At 35.3% G+C, this 24,841-nt stretch overlaps 1 protein-coding gene across 1 annotated transcript in view; it reads left to right on the top strand.

Moving 5' to 3' along the window:
• The window catches only part of WDPCP (WD repeat containing planar cell polarity effector), a 370,463-nt gene that overhangs the window by 303,003 nt on the left and 42,619 nt on the right, over positions 1–24,841 (top strand). The window contains exon 15 of the mRNA XM_029937462.1: positions 11,889–12,051. Coding sequence (XP_029793322.1) covers positions 11,889–12,051 — 163 coding nt within the window. The remainder of the gene's footprint in view (positions 1–11,888; positions 12,052–24,841) is intronic.

Here is a 24,841-nt window from a genome sequence, read left to right as displayed (position 1 = left end):
TTAATTATACTTCAATAAAAAAATAAAAAGGGGAAGCACGTATCTTTTAAGAGGTAATAATATTTCAAATAAAATGATCTGTTTAGAACTTGCTTCAATTATCATTCCAGTGGTAGAGTGTCGAAGTGGTAGAGGATGGAGAGGAAATAAGATTGACCATAAGTGGTAACTGCTGAAGACAGATGATGGAGAATTAGTTAAGCCTTCATTATTCTGTTCTCGCTGGTTTCAGACATGTTGAAATTCCAAAGCAAGATGCCTGTGGGGTATGTCTGTTTATGTTTAAATAACAAGCTGGCATAAATAAAAATAGTCTTGTAAATATCTTTATATACATTATGCTAGTGTTTATACAGGATAAATTTCAAGGTAAAGTATATTGAGGCCAAAAAGATAAATATTTTTATGGATACTGCCAAATTTCTCTTTAAGTGTTAATTTACCAACAATATACAATCAACAATATACAAGATATTCATTTCTGAAACCCTCACCAACAATCTGAGAAGCTAGATGACTTCCCAAAACCAGATGGTACAACATAGAATAAAACCCAGATAATTAATGGTCAGTAATTACCATATTGCCTGAGTTCATTAATTTGAACAGTGTTTAAATCTGTAGCTGAGTTCAGAAAAGAGGATGTGAGCTAGGAGAACTTGCTGTCATACATTGGTCTTCTAGAAATAAATGGCACTACTTCCTTGGTTATCTTATATGCTGTTCTTTTTTTTTTTAAGTTGTTTTTTTTTTTTTTGGCTTTTTTTAAAATAGTTTATTACCAAGTTGGTTTTCATATAACACCCAGTGCTATTCCTTGCAGGGGCCCCCCTCCATGACAATCACCCCCTTCCCCTCGCCCCCTCCCTCCTCAGCCCTCAGTTTGTTCTCAGCTGTTCTTTAAATCTCTCTCTTATTTTGTTGGCTTTGTGCCTTCAAAGGAGATGTCCATTCCAGTCTAAAATCTCCCAAAGGTTTTCAGGGTAAAACACATTTCAAGATGTCCAATATATGAAAGAGTGAAAATCTTTTATGATATTGTTTGTTAAACTGACAGCTCTACTTAACAGAAGCCATTAAAATATTTACAAAGTAGCAGCTGCTCTTGTAAAAAAAAATACAGCTTTTTGGAGGCATAAAAATAAACAAGCTGATAAGTACAAGGTAAGCCGTTTGACAGCTTCTTTGTGTACACTGCACAATATACAGAAAATTCTGATATTTACAGAGCAATTATAATATAAAGCCTTTTTAAGTTAAAAGGACACAGACCAAGAAAGAACTGTTTACAAGAATTCTTCATATTGATCTTTTAAACAATTTAGAAAACACCCAGACATAATCCTTTAAGAAGTGCGAGGTTTTTGGTATTTTTTAAGTAAGCTTTGTTTTTAGAATATAACTGTATACATGTATACATATATAAACTGAATTTAGCATATGGACTACTAGTTTAAAATCTTTGTTCTAGAAAAACAAAATTCTAGGTAATTGCTGCTTTCGGCAGACAGTTAAGGTTACCCAGATAACTGACTTTTAGCCCAAACCCATAGTCACTCTGCCTACTGAACACAAACGTATGACTATAAAGTAACAGACCACTAAGGCTAAAACCTCTCCATAATCTATCTTCTGGCTCCATCCCAAACAAAATTCTGCCTCTTTGCAGTTTGTTAGTTTAAGACTCTATGCTTTATTTACTAGGTGGAACCCAACTCCTAGTCATGTCTTCCCTAAAATTTAGTAAGCTCACTATTATATTTTTAAGTAAAACCACACTAATATAGCAATAATCTAAGACCATCTGACTTAAAGTGGTTAAGAATAAAGACTATTAAAGCAATCTTTTTTTATATTTTAAAATATTTATTTTTTAAAATACTTATTTTTGAAAGAGAGAGAGACAGAGGGTGAATGGGGGAGGGGCAGAGAGAGGGAGACAGAGAACCAGAAGCAGGCTCCAGGCTCCGAGCTCTGAGCTGTCAGCACAGACCCTGATGGGGGCTCTAGCACACAAGCTGTGAGATCATGACCTGAGCTGGAGTTGAGTGCTTAACCAAGCCACCCAGATGCCCCCTAAGCAGGTTGTTTTTTTTTAAATTAATGGCTCTTTTCTGCTGACATTTCTCCCAACTGCAACAATAATCATTTGCTGCTACTATGGATTTTACTCACATTTTGTATTCAAGAAAGCACAATTTAAGCATACCTGCCCTGCTATCAAACTGTAATTTCATCGAGGACAGTGTTTATGTCTTCTTCATGTTTATATCCCCCACTAAGTAGAGCAGCCTTCACGGAGCAGCCTCTCAGTAAAAGGTTGCTTATACAAATAACCAAAGCTTATTTTCACATTTGAAAACAGAACCGCCTAGAACTCCATTTACTGTCAAAGATCCATGCAGTCTGATTTCAGCCTTATTAATAAGCCAAGAGTATAAGTGTTATGGCGCATGTAATGTTTTCTGGAAAATAGGTTTGCTGATAAAAGTACTTTCTACGAACATTTTCCTCCTTAAGATAATACTGACAGATCTCCAAGCAGAATTTATTACTGCAAATTATTGGAAAGAGATAATCCAAACCATATGTATTTTGTAATGGCCAAGAAAAGAAAATTGGTAACAAGGGTAATTGGGAATAAGACTTACTATGAAAATAAATACAGTCTTCTTTGCCTACATGAAAGCTATTTACCTGTTACAGTTTTACACACTGTGAAAACTAGTGCCTTCACTGTCAAAGGAGCAACCTCAGCAAAATGGTGGACTATAGGAAGTTTCAGACCCTTGTTCTCCCATGAAGACACCAACTTAACAGCTATAATGAATGAAATAACCTTTGTGAGAACTCTAGAAGATAGTTAGGGGCCATAAGCACCCACAACAAAGCATAAACAAGAAAAGGGGTGGTTCCAAAGGAGTAAATTCATTGCATTTTGCTCACCATACACAATACTCCTCACCTTGGTAGGGTGGTACAAAGGGAAGAGTATCACCCAGTAACCAACTCCTTCCTTGAGACAGAAGAAATAAAGTGGAACTTAAAGTATTCTGGCTTCTCTGGGAACTGTACAAGGAACTGATTTCTGTCTTGCCTGGCTAGGGGTGTTACTAAGACAGCAGCATAGATTGGATATCAGATTGGAGGCCAGTGATAACAGGTGAGTGCCTTGGTGTATTGGAATAGGAGAGGCTCTGAGCTCATGCAGGCAGGCACTAGGCAGAGCAAGAGAATAGGGCAGAATAATTCAACAGAAACTAAATCTCCTCAGAAGAAATGGGAAATCAAGACACACACACACACACACACACACACACACACACACACACACACATCTGTATATACCAAAAGCACACACACAACCCCAAAGAAGACACATCAGGAAAGGTCTGAGAGGCCTCAGAATCCCTAGCTAGTCTGTTTGGGGAAGGTCTTCCCCTGAACAAAATCAGTCCATAAACACTGGGAGGGATGGCCATTTTTCAATGACAAAAATCTCAACAAAATACCATAAGACATACAAAGAAACAGGAAAACATGGCCTGATCAAAGGATTAAAATTTAGACCCAGAAATTGAGCATAAAGAAATGTAGATCTATAAGGTTCATAAGAACTTTAAGTAACTGTCATAAGGATGATCAGTGACCTTAAAGAAAACAGACAACTACACAAATCAGGAAAACAATGCATAAACAAAATCAGAATATCTGCAAAGAGATAAACTTAAAAAAAATTCTGAAGCTGAAAAATACAATAACAGAATTGAAAAATGCACCAAAACAGTTCAAAAATAGACTTAATTAGGTAGAAGAAAGAAATGGCAAACTTAAACACAAGTCATTTGAAATCACTGAGTCAGAGGAACAAAAGGAAAACAGAATGAAGAAAAAGTGAAGAGAGCCTAAGAGACTTACGGAACACCATCAAAGAGTCCTATAAATGCATTATACCAGTCATAGAAGGAAAAGTTAAAGACAGAGAACTTACGTAAAAAAACAATGGATGAAAACTTCTCAAATCTAAGGAATGAAATGAAAACACAAACTCAAAATCAATAAACTCCAACTAGCATAAACACAGAGACCTAAATTAAAACTGTTCAAAGTCAATGAGAATCTTGAAAACAGCAAAAGAAAAATGACTCATCATGTACAGAAAATCCTCAGTAAGATTATCAAATTTCTCAGCAGTAAAGAAACCCTGATCAGAAGAAATGGGATGATCTACTAAAAGTGCTAATGACAAAACAAAAAACAAAAAAACTATCAGCCAAGATTATTGTGTCCTATAAAACTGTGCTTCCAAACTGAAGGAGTAATGAAGATCTTCCCAGATAAATAAAAGCTGAAGGAATTTAATACTACTAGACCTACCATTAAAAAAAACAAAAAACTAGAGAGCCCTGCAAATTGAAACCAAAAAGTGCTAGATAGCAACATAAAGTCATATTAAAGTATAAAGTTACCCAGTAAAGGTAAAAACACAAATATAGAATTCTGTATTATAAGCTTGTTACATAAATCCACTTTTAATTCATTACTGCCTATAAAAGACAAAAATCCTTAAGAAAACCTATAAATCAGGGTGCCTGGGTGGCTCAGTCAGTTAAGCGTCCAGCTTTGGCTCATATCATGATCTCACGGTTTGGGGGTTCGAGCCCCACGTCAGGCTCTGTGCTAACAGCTAGCTCAGAGTCTGGAGCGTGCTTCAAATTCTGTATCTCCCTCTCTCTCTCTGACCCTTCCCTGCTCCCACTGTCTCTCTCTGTCTCTCAAAAATAAATAAAAAAACAAATTAAAAAAAGAAAACCTATAAATCTATGTTAATAGGTATATAATATATAAAGATATAATTTGTAATGATAACAAATGGGGAACAGAACTGTAAAGGAGTAAGGTTTTCAGTTTAAAATAGATTTTTAACTTTAAGATACTTTATATAATTGAAATTATATCCAAAAGAAAAATTATAGAATACACACAAAAGCAAATGAGAAGGAATCACAACATATCACTACAAAGAAAGAGTCAAACACAAAAAAAGCAGTAAGAGAAATAAAGGACAAAAAAGCTGTAAGATATCAAAAACAAGAAACAAAATGACAATGGTAAGTCCTTCTGTGTGAATTAGTTTAAATGTAAGTGGATTACACTCCTCAATCAAAAAACATAGATCAACTGAGTGGATTAAACAAACAAGATCCACTGATATATTGCATACAAGAGACTCACTTTATAGGCTGAAAATGAAAGGATGGAAAAAGATATTCTGTGAAAATAACAACAGCAAAGCTGTCTGTAAGCAGCCAAAAAGACTTCAAGTCAAAAACTGTCACAAGAGACAAAGAAGTATATAATGATAAAGAGCACAACTCCCAAGGAGGATCTAACAATTATAAATATTTATTTAGCAAACACTGCAGCCCTTAAATATATGAAGCAAACACTGACAAAATTGAAAGGAGAAATAGAGTCACAAAACAATAGTAGGAGACTTCAACACCCTTCTATCAGTAATAGATGAACAACAAGACAGAAGATCACAAAGGAAATGGAGGGCCTGAACCACACTATACACTAACTGGACCTAATAGACATTTATAGAACACTCACCCAACAATGTAAAATACATTATTCTCAAGTGCACATGGACCATTCTGTTGGACAGACCTTAAGTCAGGCAAAACAAACAAACAAAACAAAAAAACACCCATCTTAATGAAATCATAGAAAATATCTTTTCCTAACACAATGAAATAAAACTAGAAATCAACAGCAGAAGGAAAACTTAAAAATCTGTAAATATATGTGTATTAGGGTTCTCCAGGGCAAAAATAGAATATATAGAGAGAGATACATGAGGAGGTTTATTATAGGAATTGGCTCACATGATTATCGAATTCAGAAGTTCCACAATACACCATCTGTAAGCTTTAGAACCAAGAAAGCTGGTGGTATAATTCAGTCCAAGTGAGAAGTCCTGAGAATCAGAAGTGCCAATAGTATAACTCCCAGTCTGAGGCCAAAGGCTTGAGAACAGGGAAGGGGGTTGAGTTTCACCACTGGTACAAGTCCCAGAGTCCAAAAGAGCCAATGAATGAGGAGTTCTGGAATCACAAGGAAAGAGAAGATGGATGTTCCTGTTCAAGAAGAGAGAGACAATTCACCCTTTTTCTCCCTTTTCTACTTGGGCCTTCAACAGATTGGATGATACCTGCCTAGACTTCTTTATTCAGTCTACTGATTCACATGCTAATCGATTCCTGAACCCATTCAGAGACATATCCAAAAATAATGTTTTATTGGCTATCTGAGCATCCCTTAGCCCAGCCAAGTTGACACATAAAATTAACCATCACAACATGAATATTAAGCAACACACTTTTAAATAACCAATGGGTCAAAGAAGTCACAGGGAAATTAGAAAATATCTTGAGACCAGTGAAAATGAAAACACAATATACCAAAACTTTGGGATGCAGTAAAAGCAGTGCTAAGAGAGAAGTTGTATCAGTAAATGTGTACATTAGGCAAGAAGAAAGATGTCAGATCAACAACCTAACTTTATATCTCAGGAACTAGAGAAAGAAGAACTAAGCCCCAAGTTAGCCAAAGGAAGGAAATAACAAAGACCAAAGCTGAAATAAATGAAATGGAGGCCAAAAAAATAGAAAAGATAAAGGAAACTAAGAGTTTTAAAATTTCAGCAAAAATTGAGAAATCATTAGCTAGATTAAGAACAAAAAGAGAAGACTCAAAAATAAATATCAGAAAGAGAGGCTATTACAACCAATACCACAGAAATAAAAAGGATTCTAAGAATACTATGAACAATTACATGCCAACAAATTGTAAAACCTAGAAGAAATGGATGAATCCTAGAAATGGATAAATCAAAAAGAAAATTCCAGGACCTGAAGGCTTCACTGGAAAGCCCACTACACATTTAAAGAAGAACACTAGTCCTCTTCAAACTTTTACAAAAAACTGAAGAGGAAACAACATCCCATACTCATTCTATGAAACCATGATTACCCTACGTAGGAGTGCTGACAATACTAATTCCATCTTTGATCCTACAATCTCGTTGATGTTCATTCGATGACCTCTCTCAGGGTTACATGTTCCAGGCCCCTGGAGATGAATACACACACCTTAGAAAGGCTGCCAAGGCTAGGATGAGGTGGGAGGCATGTTTTGGCTTCCTGTGAATCTGTTAGCCATAATACAGCCTTTCCCCCTCATGACACAGAGGTGGTGCCACGAGATCTAATAAAAGGTTAGCTGTCAATTAGGTGCATGCAAACTCTTTGAGGTACCTGTTAACCCTTTGATCTCATTACACTATCCTTCTTTGTGTCCCCTAGCTCTAATAAAATCTGTGGACTAAGGTCTGGATTCTCTAGAGAATAACTATGTAGTTTCCATGGGTCTCCTCCACCTGACTGCCCCATCAGTAAGTTACCCTCAATAAAACTCTGTGTATACTGTATGGAATCACCACCTTCATATTCCTATCTCAAAGTTCCTTCTCAATTTGGGGGATACTTTAATGTCCCTCCCTGACTTTCTAGCACCCTAATACCAAAGCCAGACAAAGACATTACAGAATAGAATAGACCAATCTCTCTCATGAATGCTGATGCAAACTCTTAACAAAATACCACTAAACCAAATTCAGCAGCATATTTAAAACATTGTATTTCAGGGGCACCTGGGTGGCTCAGTCGGTTAAGGGGCTGACTTCAGCTCAGGTCATGATCTCATAGTTTATGGGTTCGAGCCCTGCGTCAGGCTCTATGCTGACCATTTGCTCAGGGCCTGGAGCCTGCTTCTGATTCTGTGTCTCCTTCTTTCTCTGATTGTCCCCTGCTCATGCTCTATTTCTCTCTCTCTCAAAAATAAATAAACATTCAAAAAATTTTTTAGAAGATTATACTTCAACTAATTTCCAGAATGCAAGGACAGTTCAACCTACAAAAATAAATTGATGTTATATATCACATTAACAGAATGAAGGACAGAAACAATACCCTCTCAGGATAAAAAACTCAATAAATTAAAAGAAAACTATCTTGACATAAAAAAAGACTCATATTAAAATTATTAAAAGCCCACCATAATATCATAATTAATAGAGAAAAGTTGAAAGCTTTTTCTCTATAATCATGAATAAGACAAGGATGTCCCCTTTCTCTATTTCTTTTTCACATGGTGCTGGAAGTCTCAGCCAGAGCAATTAGGAAACAAAATAAATAGGGGTGGCTCAGTTAGTTAAATGTTTGACTTGAGCTCAGGCCATGATCACACAGTTTGTGAGTCCGAGCCCAAAAATGTGCTCTCTGTTGGTAGTACAGATCTGGCTTTAGATCCTCTGTCTCTCTCTCTCTCTTTCCCCAAAATAAACTTAAAAGAATAAAATAAAAGGTATCCAAATCAGAAAAAGACCCTTCACTCTAGAGAACTGACACTACCAGAGGGGAGTTGGCAGGGGGGATAATATAGGTAATGGGGAATAAGGAGTGCACTCGATGTGATAAGCCCCAGGTGTTGTATCAAAGTGTTGAATTCCTGTATTGTACACCTGAAACTAATATTAAACTGCATGTTAACTGGAATTTAAATAAAATCTTTTTAAAATTTTTAAAAAATGAACTATAAAGAAAATTTTAAAAACATTTCCAATCAAGAAAAATTAAATTCTTAGGAATAAGGCTAAGGAGGTGGAACACTTGTATACTGAAAAAAAAGAAAACACTGCTGAAAGAAAATCAAGAAGGCAGTAAAAAGTGAAAAAGCATTCCCTGTTCATGAGTTGGAAGACTTACTGTTAGTAAATGTCTTTACATCCCAAAGGAATCTACAGATACAATACAATCCTTTTCAAAACTCCAATGCCATATTTTATAGAAACAGAAAAAACCATAGTAAAACTCATGAAATCTCAATTGACCCTAAAGAATGAAAATAATCCTGAGAAAGAATAAAGCTGAAGGACTCACAGTTCCTCATTCAAAACTTACTACAAAGCTACAGTAATTAAAACAATATATAGCACTGATATAACAGCAGACATATAGACTAATGGAATAAAAGAGAGAGCCAGAAATAAACCCTTATATATGTGGTCAAATGGGTACCCAGTCCATTCAGTGCGGCAAAGGACAGTCTTCTCAACAAATGGTGCTTGGGAAACTAGATATCCATATTGAAAAGAAATGAAGTTGGAGAGCATCTGGGTGGTTCAGTCAGTTAAGTGTCCAACTCCTGATTTTCACTCAGGTCACAATCTCACAGTTCATGGACTAAGCCCCCATGTCAGGCTCTGAGCTGACAGCATGAAGCCTGCTTGGGAATTTCCCTCTCCCACCCTCTCTGCCCCTTTCCTGCTCATGCTTTCTCTTTCTCTCTCTCTCTCTCAAAACAAGTAAATAATGGGAAAAAATGAATTTGGACCCTTAACTTTTACCATATATGAAAATTAACTCACAATGGATCAAAGGCTTCATTATAAGACCTAAAGTAACAAACATTTAGGGATAAAACAAGGAGAAAGCTTCATGACATTGGATTTGGCAATGGTTTCCTGGATAGGATACCAAAGTACAGGCAACAAAAATAAACCGGACTGCATCAAAATTTTAAACTTTTATTCATCAAAGGACATTATCAACATAATGAAAGGGGCAACCCATAAAATGGGAGGGAATATTTGAAAATCACCTATCTGGTTAGGATTTAATATCCAGAATACATAAAGTACTCCTAAAACTCAACAACAAAAATCAAACAACCTGATTTAAAAATGGACAAAGGGACTTGAATAGATATTTCTCCAACAAAGAAAAAGAAATGGCCAATAGGCACATGAAAATATATTTGACATAATTGGTAATTATGGATGCAAAAGCAAAACTATAACAAGGTATCACCTTACACCCATTAGGATGGCTATAATAAAAAAATGATAGGGGCACCTAGGAAGCTCAGTTGGTTGAGCATCCAACTTCAGCTCAGGTCATGATCTCACGGTTTGTGAGTTCAAGCCCTACATCAAGCTCTGTGCTGACAGCTCAGAGCCTGGAGCCTGTTGCAGATTCTGTGTCTCCCTCTCTCTCTGCCCACTCCCCAGATTACACTGTTTCTCCCTCTCTCAAGAATAATAAACATTAAAAAATTTAAAAAGAAAATGACAAATGTTGGCAAGACTGGACAAATTGGAGCGCTGTTGATGGGATTGTAAAATGTTGAAACCACAATGAAAACAACATGGCAGTTCATTGAAAATTAAAAAATAGAACTTAGCTATGATCCAGCAACCCCACTTCCAGATATATATCCAAAGAATTATAATCAGTGGATCAAAAAGATATCTGCATGCCCATCTTAATAGCAGAATTATTCACAATAGCCAAAAGCTAGAAACAACCCAAATCTCCATGGACGATCAAATGGATAAACAAAATGTGGTATATACATACAGTGGGATATTAGTCAGCCTTAAAAAGTTAGGAAATCCTGGGGGTGCCTGAGTGGCTCAGTCAGTTAAGCATCCAACTCTTGATTTCTGCTCAGGTCATCATCTCATGGTTGTGAGATTAAGCCTGGTGCATCAGGATCCATGCAGGACACGGAGCTTAAAATTCTCTCTCTCCCCGCGCCCTTCCCCCCTTCAAAAAGAATTAAAGTAATTGTTAACCAAAGAAGGAAATCCTACCACATGGATAAACCATAAGGACATTATACTAAGGTAAATATACTAGTCACATAAATACAAATACTCTATGATACCACTTAAATGGAAGTATCTAAAGTGGTCAGATTTATAGAAACAAAAAGTAAAATGGTGGTTACCAGGGCCTAGAAGAAGGGAAATCAGAAATAAATAGTGAATTGTTTAATGGCTGTACAGTGTCAGTTTTGCAAGCAGAAAAAATTTTGGAGATCGGTTGCACAGTAAGATGAATATACTTAATACTATTGAACTGCACACTTAAAAAATGGTTCACATGGTTGGGGCACGTGGGTGGCTCAGTCAGTTAAAAGTCCAACTCTTGATTTTAGCTCAGGTCATGGTTTCATGAGTTTGAGCCCCGCATTGGGCTCTGTGCACTGTCAGTGTGGAGTCTGCTTTGGATTCTCTGTCTCCCTCCTTCTCTCTGCCCCTCTGGTTCATATTCTGTCTCTCAAAAAGGAAAGAAAGAAAGGAAAGGAAGGAAGGAAGAGGAGGGGGAAGGGAGAAATACACACAAGTACAGAGTGCAGTCCTAAGAGTTTTTGGTTTTTAATTAGGTTTATGTTTTTTCAAATATATTTTTCACAACTTTATCATGTTTCACAATTTTTCTAAACAGTGCCATCAAAATTGTTAATATTAAAGTTTGGTTTCTACAGATATCTAAATGATGTTGGACTAGCAGACTCTCTGTGCATCTTAAAATTCTAATTAAGAGTAAATATTGGAAAAGATGCTTTCCTTTATTGCTTTTAAATTATGTTCAACATGTAGAGTGTAAAATAATTTACTTCTCACAACTTTCCAATATAATAAAATATTCCAGTAATTCATTAACAACAAAAATATTTGATTAATATAATACTGGCTAAGAACACTATGAATGGGAAATTTTTAAGTGCATTTTTAAAAGCTAAACTCAGGAACATTAATCACTGTTATCAAATTCCCCTGGTTGAGCTAAGTGTCAGAATAACATAAGTCATAGGGGAACTATGACTACAAGATTTCCACTATGCACTATATAGTTAATTGACAGATTTTTAAGTTTCATTGGGATATGTGAAAGTTTTTCCTGAAATCATACTTATGAAAGAGTTATCTGGAATTTTATTTGATTTTAACCTGTATCTTGATCATTTTTTAACAGAACTCCTGGGGCCTTTGGACAGAGGAGATATGCTAAATGAAGCTTTTGTTGGCCTATCTCTAGCTCCTCCAGGAGAAGACACATTTCCAGATGACCTCTCTCCCTTTTGTTCAACCCATAAACATATCATTCAACCAAGAACACTAACTGTCTCTTCTAACAGGTAAGATATATTGAGCTAAGAAAACTGCTCCGCAAAGTATGTAGTATTAAACAAGTTAAATATTCCCTGTTTAAATGCAAACTAATAGTTAAGCAAGGATATTTCAAAATATCAAAGGGAAAAAAATGTGCATTTTCTCATGTCAACGACTTTATAGTAGTTTGTTCACACAAGAGCAGTTATGATATAATTGACTATAAACAGAGTATTATTAGAATGAATGTTATTGCAGACTAACATGAACATGAAATTACTATAACATACCCAATTCTGGTCTTACTCTTGTTAAGTTTTAGGATTGTTAGATTATTAGATTAAAATATTAATTTTTAGTATATTTAGTTGAATTATAATTTATATGATCATACTTAGAAAGGTTACCATTAGTTTCTGAAATCTAATAATTGATCATTCATATCTATGTAGCTGGTTATATTGGGTTATTGAGAAAGTAAACAAAAGATAAATGTGAAGTAAATATACTAAACAAAGTAATATTATTTATGTTAATTATGACAATGCTCTGAAGCAAAGGTCAGCACACTTTTTGTGTTAAGCACCAGATATTATTAGGCTTTGTGGATCATATATATTTTATCACAACACTCACCTCTGCCATTAGTATGAAAGCATCCATAGACAATATGTAAATAAATGAGAATGACTGTGTTACAATAAAACTTTATTTGCAAAAATAGGTAGTAGGCAGGATTTGGCCCCTATTCTGCAGTTTACATACCTGCTCTTGAGGATCCCAACTATATACAGTTACTGTAAAGAGGCCATATTTTTCATATGTATCATATTTCAACATATTCCATATTTTGTATCAATTATACATACATACTTACAATATCTTTGAGAAAAATGCCTCACACTACGTAGTTTGGTTAATAGTAAATAAAGGAGAATTTCCAGGTATGGCAGAGTTTAGAGGTAAATAAATCCCCAGGAAACAGTTTTAAAACTGGACAAAAACTACCATTTCAGGGCTCTGAAATCAAAAAGGGCAAACAACAATTTGATAAGCATTTGTTCTTGAAATAATGCCAAGCTTCTAGTAATGAAGGGGAAATTTCATGTTCTGGTGTTGCTCCTTTCACCACCCCCAAGCTAGTTCAGCCTTGTAGTTCTAGGAGACGACAGGCTGTGAAAAACAGCAGCTAGTTGACATGACTTGGGAGTTTTGAGTGGAAAAACCCATGCCCAGCAGTCTTATCGATAAAAATAGCAAACTATCCCCAAAAGTAACAAATTTGATAGGAAATGAACAGGGAAACCACAGTTCTACTAGCCTGCTTAGGTCAAGTGACAGAATGGCAGACTAGCCAAAAATTTAACCAGAAGATCCTGGAATAAGAGAATTAAAGACAGTCTAATTAGTTCTTTATACATTCCCGACAGAGTTATTATGACCTCTTATTTTTGGGGGGCCCCTTTTTATCTTGCAGGGCTCTAAATTTTCTCCTTTTGCTCTTTTCTTCCTTCACACCCAACTGCCAGAGGTGCTTCTCCCTTTTTTCACCCACTCATCTCTCTACCCCAGAAACTACATTTAAAAACCTCTCCCTTCAAACTGCATGCTAAGAACACCAGGAATTAGAGATTATGCACTAGCATTTGGTATTTTTTCCATTTTATTTACAATTGTTTGGATGTTCTCTACCAAGTCATTCTAAGGCTGTGGCTTTCATGCAGTTTGTTATTATGTTCTATACTGTTTATTGAGGAAGTACTGGGAGGTGGAAAGGAAAGCAGCCATTATTATCTTCAACTACCTGGCAGTCCTATTTCTTTATTTACTTTTTTAAAAACAATGTTACTAGGGTATAATATACATGTACCATAAAATTCACCCTTTGTAAATATACAATTCAATGATGTTGGCTGAATGTATGAAGTTGTACAACTACCACCACAGTGGTGTAGTTTTAGAACATTTCCATGGCCACAAAGTTCCCTTGTACCAATTTACAGTCCATTCCCACTTCTACCTCTAGTCTGAGCCAGTCAAAGTGTCTGCTTCCTGCCTTTAGAGGAATTTCATATAAATGGTATCATACAGTCTGGAAACTTCATATAATTGAATTCGTGCAATATCTTGTCTTTTGTTGGTCAGGCTTCTTTCACTTAGCATTATGGTTTCTGAGGTTCATACATTTGTAGTGTGTAATTTATTCCTTTGTAATTTCTGAATAGTATTCCATTATATGGATATGCCATATTTTGTTTATCCACCCAGCAGCTGCTGGATATTTTAATTACTTCTAGCTTTTGGCTACATGAATAATGTTAATATAAATATTCACGTAAGTCTCTGAGACGACATACATTTTCATTTCTCTTGGGTATCTTGGGTATCTTATCTATCTTGGGTAGATATCTAGGAGTGGAACTGATGGATCATGTTCTCAGTTTATATTTATGTCGTTAGTTTTTAGAAACTACCAAGTTGTTTTTTCCAAAGTGACTAACATTTTACATACTCATCAGCAATTTATAAGGGTTTCAGTTTCTCCATATCCTCACCTGTAGTGGTATTATCACTCTTTTTTTTATTACAACCACTCTAGTGGGTATAGTGTCTCATGATTTTAATTTGTATTTCCCTAATGACTAATGATGTTGACCTTTTCTATGTGATTATTAGCCATTAGCATATCTTCTTTGGTGAAATATTTATTCAAAACTTTGTCTCTTTTTTAAGTAAGTTCTCTTAGTATTGAATTATAAGACCTCTTTATATTTCTCAATTTTAAGTCCTTTATCACATATATGATTTACAAATATTTTCTCCTATTCTGTGGCTTGCCCTTTCATTTTCCTGACAGTGTCTTTTGAAGTGCAAGAATTTCAAATTTTGGTAAAACACAATTTAGTTTTTATTTCTTTTATTAATTGTACTTTTATATATAAGAAATTTTTTTCTAACCTAAAATCACAAAAGTTTTATGTTCTGGGGGCGCATGGGTGGCTCAGTCAAATGTCCGGCTTCGGCTCAGATCATGATCTCACAGTTCGTGGGTTCAAGCCTTGCATTGGACTCTGTGCTGACAGCTAGCTCAGAGACTGGAGCCTGTTTCGGATTCTGTGTCTCCCTCTCTCTCTGACCCTCCCCTGCTCGTGCTGTCTCTCTCTGTCTCTCAAAAATAAATTTAAAAAACAGAAAAAAAAGTTTTAAACATTAAAAAAATTCTATAAACAAAAAAATTTTAAGTTTTATGTTTTCTTCTGATAGTTTAATAGTTTTAGCTCTTAACAATCAAGTCCATTTTGAGTTAATTTTTATGTCTGATGTCTAAGGGTTAAAGCTCATTATTTTGTACATGAAAATCTAACTGCCTTTACCCTTTTGTCAAAAATCAGTTGACCATAAGTGTGAAGAGTTATTTCTGGGTTTGCCATTCTGTTCCATTGGTCTCTGTATCTACCCCACAAAAACAAGTGTTAGACTTAGCTATACAGAGGGATCCACAGAACTAGAATCTCACAAAATACATTCCAATACCACAAAAATAAACAGGAAAAAGATGAAGAGCTCTAAACAGAGTTATACTTCAAAGAAGCAGAAAAATGAAGACCAACATCTATCAGTTGGATAGAGAAAAATTCTATCCCCTAAAACAACCATGAAGCACAAGAAAACTGTACAACAACAATCTGAGTACTAATGGAAACCCACTCTGAATTAGAAGGACAAAAACTAAGGGTGGTGGGTGGTGGGGAAAGAGGAAGTTCATTGCATTCAAGAAACAAAAGGAAGAAAAATATCTTAGAAAGGAAAAACTAATTACAAGGCACTCCAATGGGAATTTTCAAATTAAAATTTAATAAAAGGCACTGAAAATGGCAGAAAAAATACTCAAGAAAATCAAAATTGAGGGATATATTCTTAATTTAATATACATGACTTAGTCCTAATGCTAGTATCTTATTTAACGGGCAATCACTGAGGCCATTTCCACTAAAATAAGAAACAAGACAAGAATACCCACCATCTCTGCTACTATTCAACACTGTACTAGAGGTATTAGCCATTACAATTAGATAAATCAACTAGATCAAAGGTTGGCAAACTATGGCCCAATGACCAAATCCGAACCTGCTGTTTTTGTAAATACAATTTTATTAGAACACATCCATACCCGTTTATTGTTTATGGATTGGTAGTTGAGACTGTATGGTCCTCAAAGCCTAGATAATTTACTTTCTGGTACTTTGAAGTTTGCCAATCCTTGAACTAGAGAATAAAAATTGGTGAGGAGGAGTACCTGGGTAGCTCAGTCGGTTGAGCATCATACTTCAGCTCAGTCATGATCTTCCAGTTCATGGGTTCAAGCCCTGCATCAGGCTCTGCACTGATGGTATGGAGCCTGCTTGGGTTCTCTGTCTCCTTCTCTCTTTGCCCCTTCTCTGCACTTGCTCACTCCTTAAACAAACAAACAAACAAACAAACTTTTAAAAGATTGGTAAGGAACTAAAACTATCTGCATTTGCAGTGATATGACAATATAACAGAAGAATACTAGGAATCAATGACAAAATCAAATATTTTAAAAATACAGTAAGGTAGAAAGATGTAAAATAAATGTACAAGAATGAATAGACTTAATATACACAAACAGTAATGAGTTAGAGATGGTAATGGTAGAGGAAAACCCCACCTACGTCATCAACAAAGATTAAATAATGAGGAATAAACTGAACAACAAATACGCAAATTCTACATGATGGAAGACTTACAACACTGTGAAAGATTCTGTGTCTCCCTCTCTCTCTGACCCTCCCCTGCTCGTGCTGTCTCTCTCTGTCTCTCAAAAATAAATTAAAAAAACAGAAAATGGCCTTGACCAAATGGGAAGATATCCCTCTTCTTGAATAGGATGACTCAACATCCTAAAGATGTCTGGTCTCCCTAAATTAATGTATTATATTATTAAACTAACTACATTTAATTTAATCCCAATAAAAAGGCAACATACTTTTTTATTGAATTAGACAAGGTGATATTAAAGCTCACATAGAAAATTAAAACAAAGAAGAAACTATGGGAGGGGAGCTAGACCTACCAAATAGTAAAACATCCTAGTTATAAAGCCTTCTAATACTATAATGCTTGTAGTTTTATTATGTGATTATTAGGTGAATATCTGCTTCCTCATTAACCTATAAACTCCATGAAGGGGAAAACCACTCTGACTCTTTAATATTATCATTTCTCTAAGCCCTACCAGAATGCCCAGTGCCTAGTTGGTGCTGCAGGCCTACTGCGCTCTGAGTTTTCAAGCATGTAGTAGAGGAAGAGGAAAGCTACAGATAAAATAAAATTTAAAAAAAAAGCAAAAATACATAACTAAAATACATTCAATTAATGATAAGTACTATGTAAAAATAGAAAGAACTCATGAGTAGAGAAGGTACTATATGAGATATGGGCTGAATAATAAGGAGTCATCTAGGTGAAGATGCACTAAATTGACAGAGGATTCCAGGGAGAGGAAAGTACCCATGCAAAGGCCCTAGTATAGAAACAAGATTGGGAGAGAGTGAATACAGCTAAATTTTAAAGGGAGGTGGAAGATGATAAATTACTAGAGCCTCTGTAAGCCATATTCGTATGTATGATCTTTGTTTTAATTACAGCGAGAAGCCAATATAGGATATTAGAGTGTGGAGTGGGCAAAATAATGGATTCCCAAAGATGTCCACATCCTAACTCCCAGAATCTATAAATATGTTATATTATGTTGTAAAGGGGAACTAAGGTTGTTAATCATCTGACTTAAAAATATGAAGATTTGGTGTGCCTGGGTGGCTCAGTTGGTTAAGCGTCCAACTTCAACTCAGGTCATGAACTTGCCATTCCTTGGGCCCTGCTTGGGCTCTGTGCTGGGCTCAGAGCCTGGAATCTGTCTCAGATTCTGTGTCTCCCTCTCTATCGCCCCTTCCCCACATGCCCTCTTTCTCTCTCTCTCTCAAAAATAAGTAAACATCAAAAAAAATTTTTAATAAAAAAAATTAATAATTTTAATAAAAAAATTTTAATCTATCCCAAATTATCCAGATAGGCCTAATATAATCCTTAAATCTGGAAGAGGGTCCTTAAATGTGGATGAGAGAGGTAGAAGAATCAGAGTCTGAGTGATTCACTGTGAGATGGACCCAACCTAACCCGGCTAGCTTTGAAAATAGAGCAAAGCAGCCATGAGTGAAGAAATGTAGGCTAATCTCTAGAAGCTCAAAAATGCAAGAAAATAGATTACTTTGTAGCAATTCCAAAAAAGAAATGTGCCCTGTTCAAGCCACTAAACTGTTAAAACAGCAAGAAAAAAATAATATAAGTTGTTAGGATTTGTTCTGCATTTTTAATAGATCATTTTGAATGACTAGGCTGACTTGATAGGGAAAGCTGCCTTAATATCAGTGACAATTTTGACGTGAGGTCTGATTTCACACTTCACCATATGAATACTAGAGCTCAGGGCTAAATCTGAGTATCAGAACTACATTGGGGAAGTTTACCTACCCAAAGATTCTTGCAGTTTTTGTCTGTAAATGTTCAGTAATGTCTCAAGCTCTGGAAAAGAGAGAAGCAAAGAGAACAGAATGGCAGCACAGCCCACCAGCATGGGTCTACTCACCCAGGGTTAAAGGTGTATCTATTTTTGCTCACTGTTGTATCCACAGTTTCCAACCCAAAGAGTGAGGATTCAACAAACATTCCATCCATAAATGATTGACCATAAAATACTAGTTTACTTTATCAAATATCCTCTTCATTTTAAATCCTTCCCATTATTTATATTCTTCCTATGCCTATATAACTGAATAAATTATTCTTTATTCTCAATTTACTTATTTAAATTCAAGTTAGTTAATATACAGTTTAATACTGGTTTCAGGACTGGAACCCAGTGATTCATCACTTACATACAACACCCAGGGCTCACCCCAACAAGTGTCCTCCTTAATGCCCATCACCCATTTAGCCTATCTCCCCACCCACCACCCCTCTAGCAACACCCAGTTCTCTGTATTTAAGAGTCTCTTATGGTTTGCCTCCCTCTCTGTTTTTATTTTTCCTTCCTTTCCCTTATGTTCATCTTTTGTTTCTTAAATTCCAGGTGAGTGAAATGTGATATTTACCTTTCTCTGAGTGACTTATTTTGCTCAGCATTCCAGTTCCATTCATGTTGTTGCAAACGGCAGTATTTCATTCTTTTTCATAACCAAGTAGTATTCCATTATGTGTGTGTAATTGCGTGTGTGTGTGTGTGTCCATCGCTCAATGAACATTTGGGCTCTTTCCATATTTGATTATTGTTGATATATAGTGCTGCTATAAACACTAGGGTGCATGTGACCCACTGAATCAGCATTTTTGTATCCCCTGGATAAATACCTAGTAGTGAAATTGCTGGGTCGTAGGGTAGTTCTATTTTTAATTTTTTGAGGAACCTCCATACAGTTTTCCAGAGTGACTGCACCAGTTTGCATTCCCACCAGCAGTGCAAAAGGAACCTTGCCAACATCTGTTGTTTTCTGAGTTGTTCATTTTTAGCCATTCTGACAGGTGTGAGGTGCTATCTCATTGTGTTTTTGATTTGTATTTCCCTGATGATGATTGATGCTGAGCATCTTTTCACATGTCTTAGCCATCTGGGTATCTTCTTTTGAAAAGTGTTCAAACGTAAGGTAAGGTAACCAAAAATAATATAAAAACAGGGAGGTGACAAAACCTAAGAGACTCCTAAATACAGAGAACAAACTGAGGGTTCCTGGAGGGGTGATGGGTGGGGATGAGCTAAATGGACAAGGGACATTAAAGAGGATACTTGTTGGGATGGGCCCAGGGTGTTATACAGAGGGGATGAATCACTATATTCTACTCCTGAAATCATTATTGCACAATGTGCTAACTTGGATGTAAATTTAAAAAATATGTTTAAAAAAACTGTTCATGTCTTTTGCCCATTTCTTCACTGGATTATTTGTTATTGGGGTGTTGAGGTTTTTTTTGGGGGGGGTTGACATTTTTTTTAATAGTTTATTGTCACATTGGTCTCCATACAACACCCAGTGCTCTTCCCCACAAGTGCCCTCCTCCATCACCACCACCTCTTTTCCCCCCTCCCCCCTCCCCTTCAACCCTCAGTTCGTTTTCAGTATTCAATAGTCTCTCAGGTTTTGCATCCCTCTCTCTCTTGGGGTGTTGAGTTTGATGACTTCTTTACAGATTTTGAATACTAACCCTTTATCCAACATTCCATTTGCAAATATATTTTCCCTTTCTATTGGTTGCCTTTTAGTTTTGTTGATTATTTCCCTCACTGTCCTGAAACCTAGGAATAAACCTAACCAAAGAGGTAAAAGATCTATACACTAAAAACTATAGACAGCTTATGAAAGAAATTGAAGAAGATACAAATAAATTCATGCTCATGGATGGGAAGAACAAATATTGTTAAAATGTCTATACTAACCAAAGCAGTCTATACATTGAATGCAATCCCTATCAAAATACCACCAGCATTGTTCAGAGCGCTAGAACAAACAATCCTAGAGTTTGTGTGTGACCACAAAAGACCCAAAGTGGCCAAAGCAATCTTGAAAAAGCAACCTAGGAGTGCCTGGGTGGCTCAGTTGGTTAAGCAGTCAACTTTGCTCACATCATGATCTCACAGTTCGTGAGTTCAAGCCCCACGTCAGGCTCTGCACTTGCAGCTCAGAGCCTAGAGCCTGCTTCAGATTCTGTGTCTCCCTCTCTTTCTGCTCCTTCCCCACTCATGCTCTCTCTCTCTCTCTCTCTCTCTCTCTCAAAAATAAACAAACATTTTTTAAAAATTAGAAAAAAAAGCTGGAGGCATCATACTTCTGGACTTCAGGCTGTATTACAAAACTGTAATCATCAAGACAGAATCGTATTTGCACAAAAACAGAAACAGATCAATGGAATAGACTATAGAACCCACAAATGAACCCACAAATGTATGGCCCAAATAATTTTCAACAAAGCCAAAAAGAGTACCCAGTGGAAAAAGGACACTCTCTTCGGCAGTGGAGCTGGGACAACTGGACAGCAACATGCAAAAGAATGAACCTGGACCACTTTCTTACACCATACACAAAAATAAGTTCAACATGGATGAAAGACCTAAATGTGAGAGAGGAAACCATTAACATTCTAGAGGAGAAAATAGGCAACAACCTCTTTGACCTTGACCATAGCAATTTCTTATTAGACATGTCTTAGGCAAGGGAAGCAAAAGCAAACATGAACTACTGGGACCTCATCAAGATGAAAACCTGCACAGCAAAGGAAATAATCAACAAAACTCAGTAAAATTTTAATTTCTGGGTAGCCTATGGCAAAATTAATAAATGGAATCCATTTGAACTAAATATAATATAGAAACAGCTGAAAATTGGTTTTGAATAGAATGTACTGTGCTTGAGCTTATAAACAAACTTACTTGAATGTAAACTGCATGAGGGTAAAGATGTCTTTTTTTTTTTTTCCCTAATTCTTCACTGCTAGATCCTCCAGGACTTAGAAAGTTGTCTGGAATATAAAAGATGCCTAATAAATATTTACTGAATAAATAAAACAATTATTTTTATAATACAAGAATATACAGGATATAAGAATACATTGCTAATAATAAGTGTGGTAAGTAGCCACTTAAGACACCCAAAAGAATCAGGCACTTCCATATTAATATCAGTCACAATATCTAGGGTATAAATGAGTGTTTTTAAGAATCACCATAATGTGAGTTAACTGAGACTTCATATATCACTGACACTATTATTTAAATAGTTGGTTTTCATGTTTTTTATGTGGCTAAGATAAACATTAAATGGTTAGTTTTTCATATTTTTTGATCTGGCAATTAAAAAAAGTTAAAGAAAAAGCAGTTTAGAACGAAAAAGGGGATTGTGAGGAGGACAATAGTAAATAATTGATCTTAGGACTAAATATTTTACTTTAGGTTTGGTACTGCCCTAAAGTAGTTATTGTATTTTAAATAATTCCATTTCTCTAATTGCTTCAGTCTTCCTCTTTGTATTATATTATCCCTTCAAGGTCTAAAATTCTTTACCGTAAATAAACCTTGCATTTGTAACAAATCTATCTACTTTGATATTTACTATCATATATTAATAGTAATATTGTTTAGTTTCCTACTATTTATTATATCTAAATTCATAACTAGGAAACTCTAAATGAAATACTAATCTTGTTAAAAGTTATGAAATTTTGACTTGGTTTTATTTGATTTGTTTCTAAGCAAATTTCCCTTAAGTTAGAACAAACAAACACAAACTCCCCATCTATCCATAATCCTTATGTGTGCCTATAAACAATATAATTGATGAAAATTTTCAGTGTTTACAAAACAAAGAAAATTGTCAACAGAATGGCTGGCGGTAGACTTACCAGGAAAAAAAATTTACAGCCTATAATTCATGAAGATTGGCTCAAAACAAACTGTCCCTGCCAACAGAAAATCTGACAATTATTCTGTTGTCTAATTTGGCTCAGCTTAAGTTGACCTTGTTTATTCATCTCAGTCTTTTAATTCTTGTTAACTTGGCATAAGAAGAGAACATATGGCATATGTCTAGGAAGTCCATTTCTGCATCTTAAACTGAAATAAATGTAGAATATACTGAGCATTTCCAGTGTGTTCAGCTATTAAGGTAACTTAATGTGTATTACACAGTACTGATTAAGTTCATATTATCCCCACTAGATGTTTTATGTTTGGTACCTATAAAGCTAAAATCTAAGTACAGCCATCTCTTTCTAAGCTTCAGTATATGACTAAACCTGGCCAATTTCAAACATATTTCCAAAAAAGACCATCAATCATAAACTCTTTTAAAACATAAAAATTAAAGGGTATCAGCAATTTGACAATGTAAAAATGTTTACAGATTTTCAGTTAATCTCTAGCTATGTTTAAGAAAGCAGATCAAGAGAATGTGACAAAGAATAAAAAGCTAGAGAAGAAAAGAGTATTTCCATTTTCTCTCCAGTCTAATCTGGTCTCCAGTGAATTTTCTTATTTTCATTTTCTGACCCACTAAAGCTTATTGTGAAAGAGAAGTTTTATTTTATTGTGGCTTTAATGTGTCTCAAGAAAAGCTCTGACAAAATGAGGTGCTTTACAGATTCATGGCTGTTTGAGAATCACAGTTATCCAGTACTAGAACAAGATAAGCAAACACCTTAAAAATCCATAGTTCTAAAACTTACGTATTTTAAGGGATAGTGTTTTGGTTTAGAATGTATTCTTTTTATTAACCAAGTGAAATGAAAAACATGAAAGTATAATTTCATGTACAAAGCTGTATTAGTATTGATATATTTTGAAACTCTTAACCTTTGTTAGTGGACTTCACAGTGCTTCTTGCATAGTACTTTTCTTCCACAAAGCTCAGAGTATTCAAACTTCATAACTTGCATTCAGAATACCTTAAAATTTCAGCTACAGGGGAATCCTTATTGCTTATTCATTATCTGAAATCCTATAGGTATGAGTTTACCTAGAGCAACAACAGTCTTCATAATGTGAAATACATAAGAATGAATTAACTTATAACCTTAGTCCCCACTCAAATATTTCTCCACAGTGAATACTAGCATTTATTTTTACCTATTAAGTGCAAGGTCATCAGCAGTTTCACAAATTGTCAGCTGCACAAACACCCACCACAATAATACAAAGGCATTTCAAAACAACCAAAAATCTTGCACAAAAGATTATTTCATGAGCTCAATGAAAGAAACGTTGGAGGAATGTTCAGATCTCATGCAAAAACCATTGATAAATGAGGAAGTGGCACTTAGACCAATTAAGTGAAAAAGAGAAATTGCATAAAAAGAATGAAATTAAGAGAATTTCAAAAGAAGAGTTTATTATCAAAAGTATTAATAGAAACCACAGAAAAATGAATTCCTTAAGTATTTCTTGAAAAATAGACTTCTTTATGATGATGTGAGTTGTGAAAGTCAAATGTGAAGTTAAAGACGCCATGTAATGCTTCTAGAGAATCTAGTCGAAAAACCTAGGACCACTCCCCACCTGCCCAGTTGATTGACTGACTTACTCTTTGTTCCTTCTAAGAAGTTGTGCCTAGTCTGAAATTATAACCCGCATTTTATTAATATAACCTTATCTGAATGTTTTACCTTTTATTTTTAGTCAAATTGTACTATCACTATTTACAGGGATTTCCAATTTGAGTTTTAAAGGGACTCATTTTAAGGAGCCTTTATTTGTATATTTAGTTTTCCCTGGAAAGCTGTTGTCCTCAGATACAGACTTCATGTAGCTTAAAATATTTAAACATGTGGTTTCAAAATAAAGCGGTGCCATTGAGGACAAAGGAGAAATAAAGGTGCCTTTAGTTATTCTTCAGTATCCCTTTGGGTCTATTTTTTTCTGCCATATTTGTTGAATCTAGGTTCACATACCTTACTCTGTCAACAAAGAGAAATGAAAGAAGTTAGGAAACTGAAACTTTTAAGGAGAGAATAATGAAAGCAGAAAATAACCTAAGAACGATAATGCCACTTATATACACAGAAAAAAAAATTAAAACAAAAGATGCTTTGGTTTTGCTATTTTTTTGTTTATTTATTTTTTTAACATATGCAATTATTTTCCATCCTTTACACTACAGTAGTTACAATGACACTCCAAACAGAAAAGCAAAGTAAAAAATCAATACCCCAACTTCTATTTCATGTAATTAGACTTATACAGAAATTAGAAGGTTA

Source organism: Suricata suricatta, chromosome 4, assembly GCF_006229205.1.
Source record: "Suricata suricatta isolate VVHF042 chromosome 4, meerkat_22Aug2017_6uvM2_HiC, whole genome shotgun sequence".
NCBI classification, from domain to species: Eukaryota; Metazoa; Chordata; class Mammalia; order Carnivora; family Herpestidae; genus Suricata; species Suricata suricatta.
This window is presented reverse-complemented; position numbering and strand designations above follow the sequence as displayed.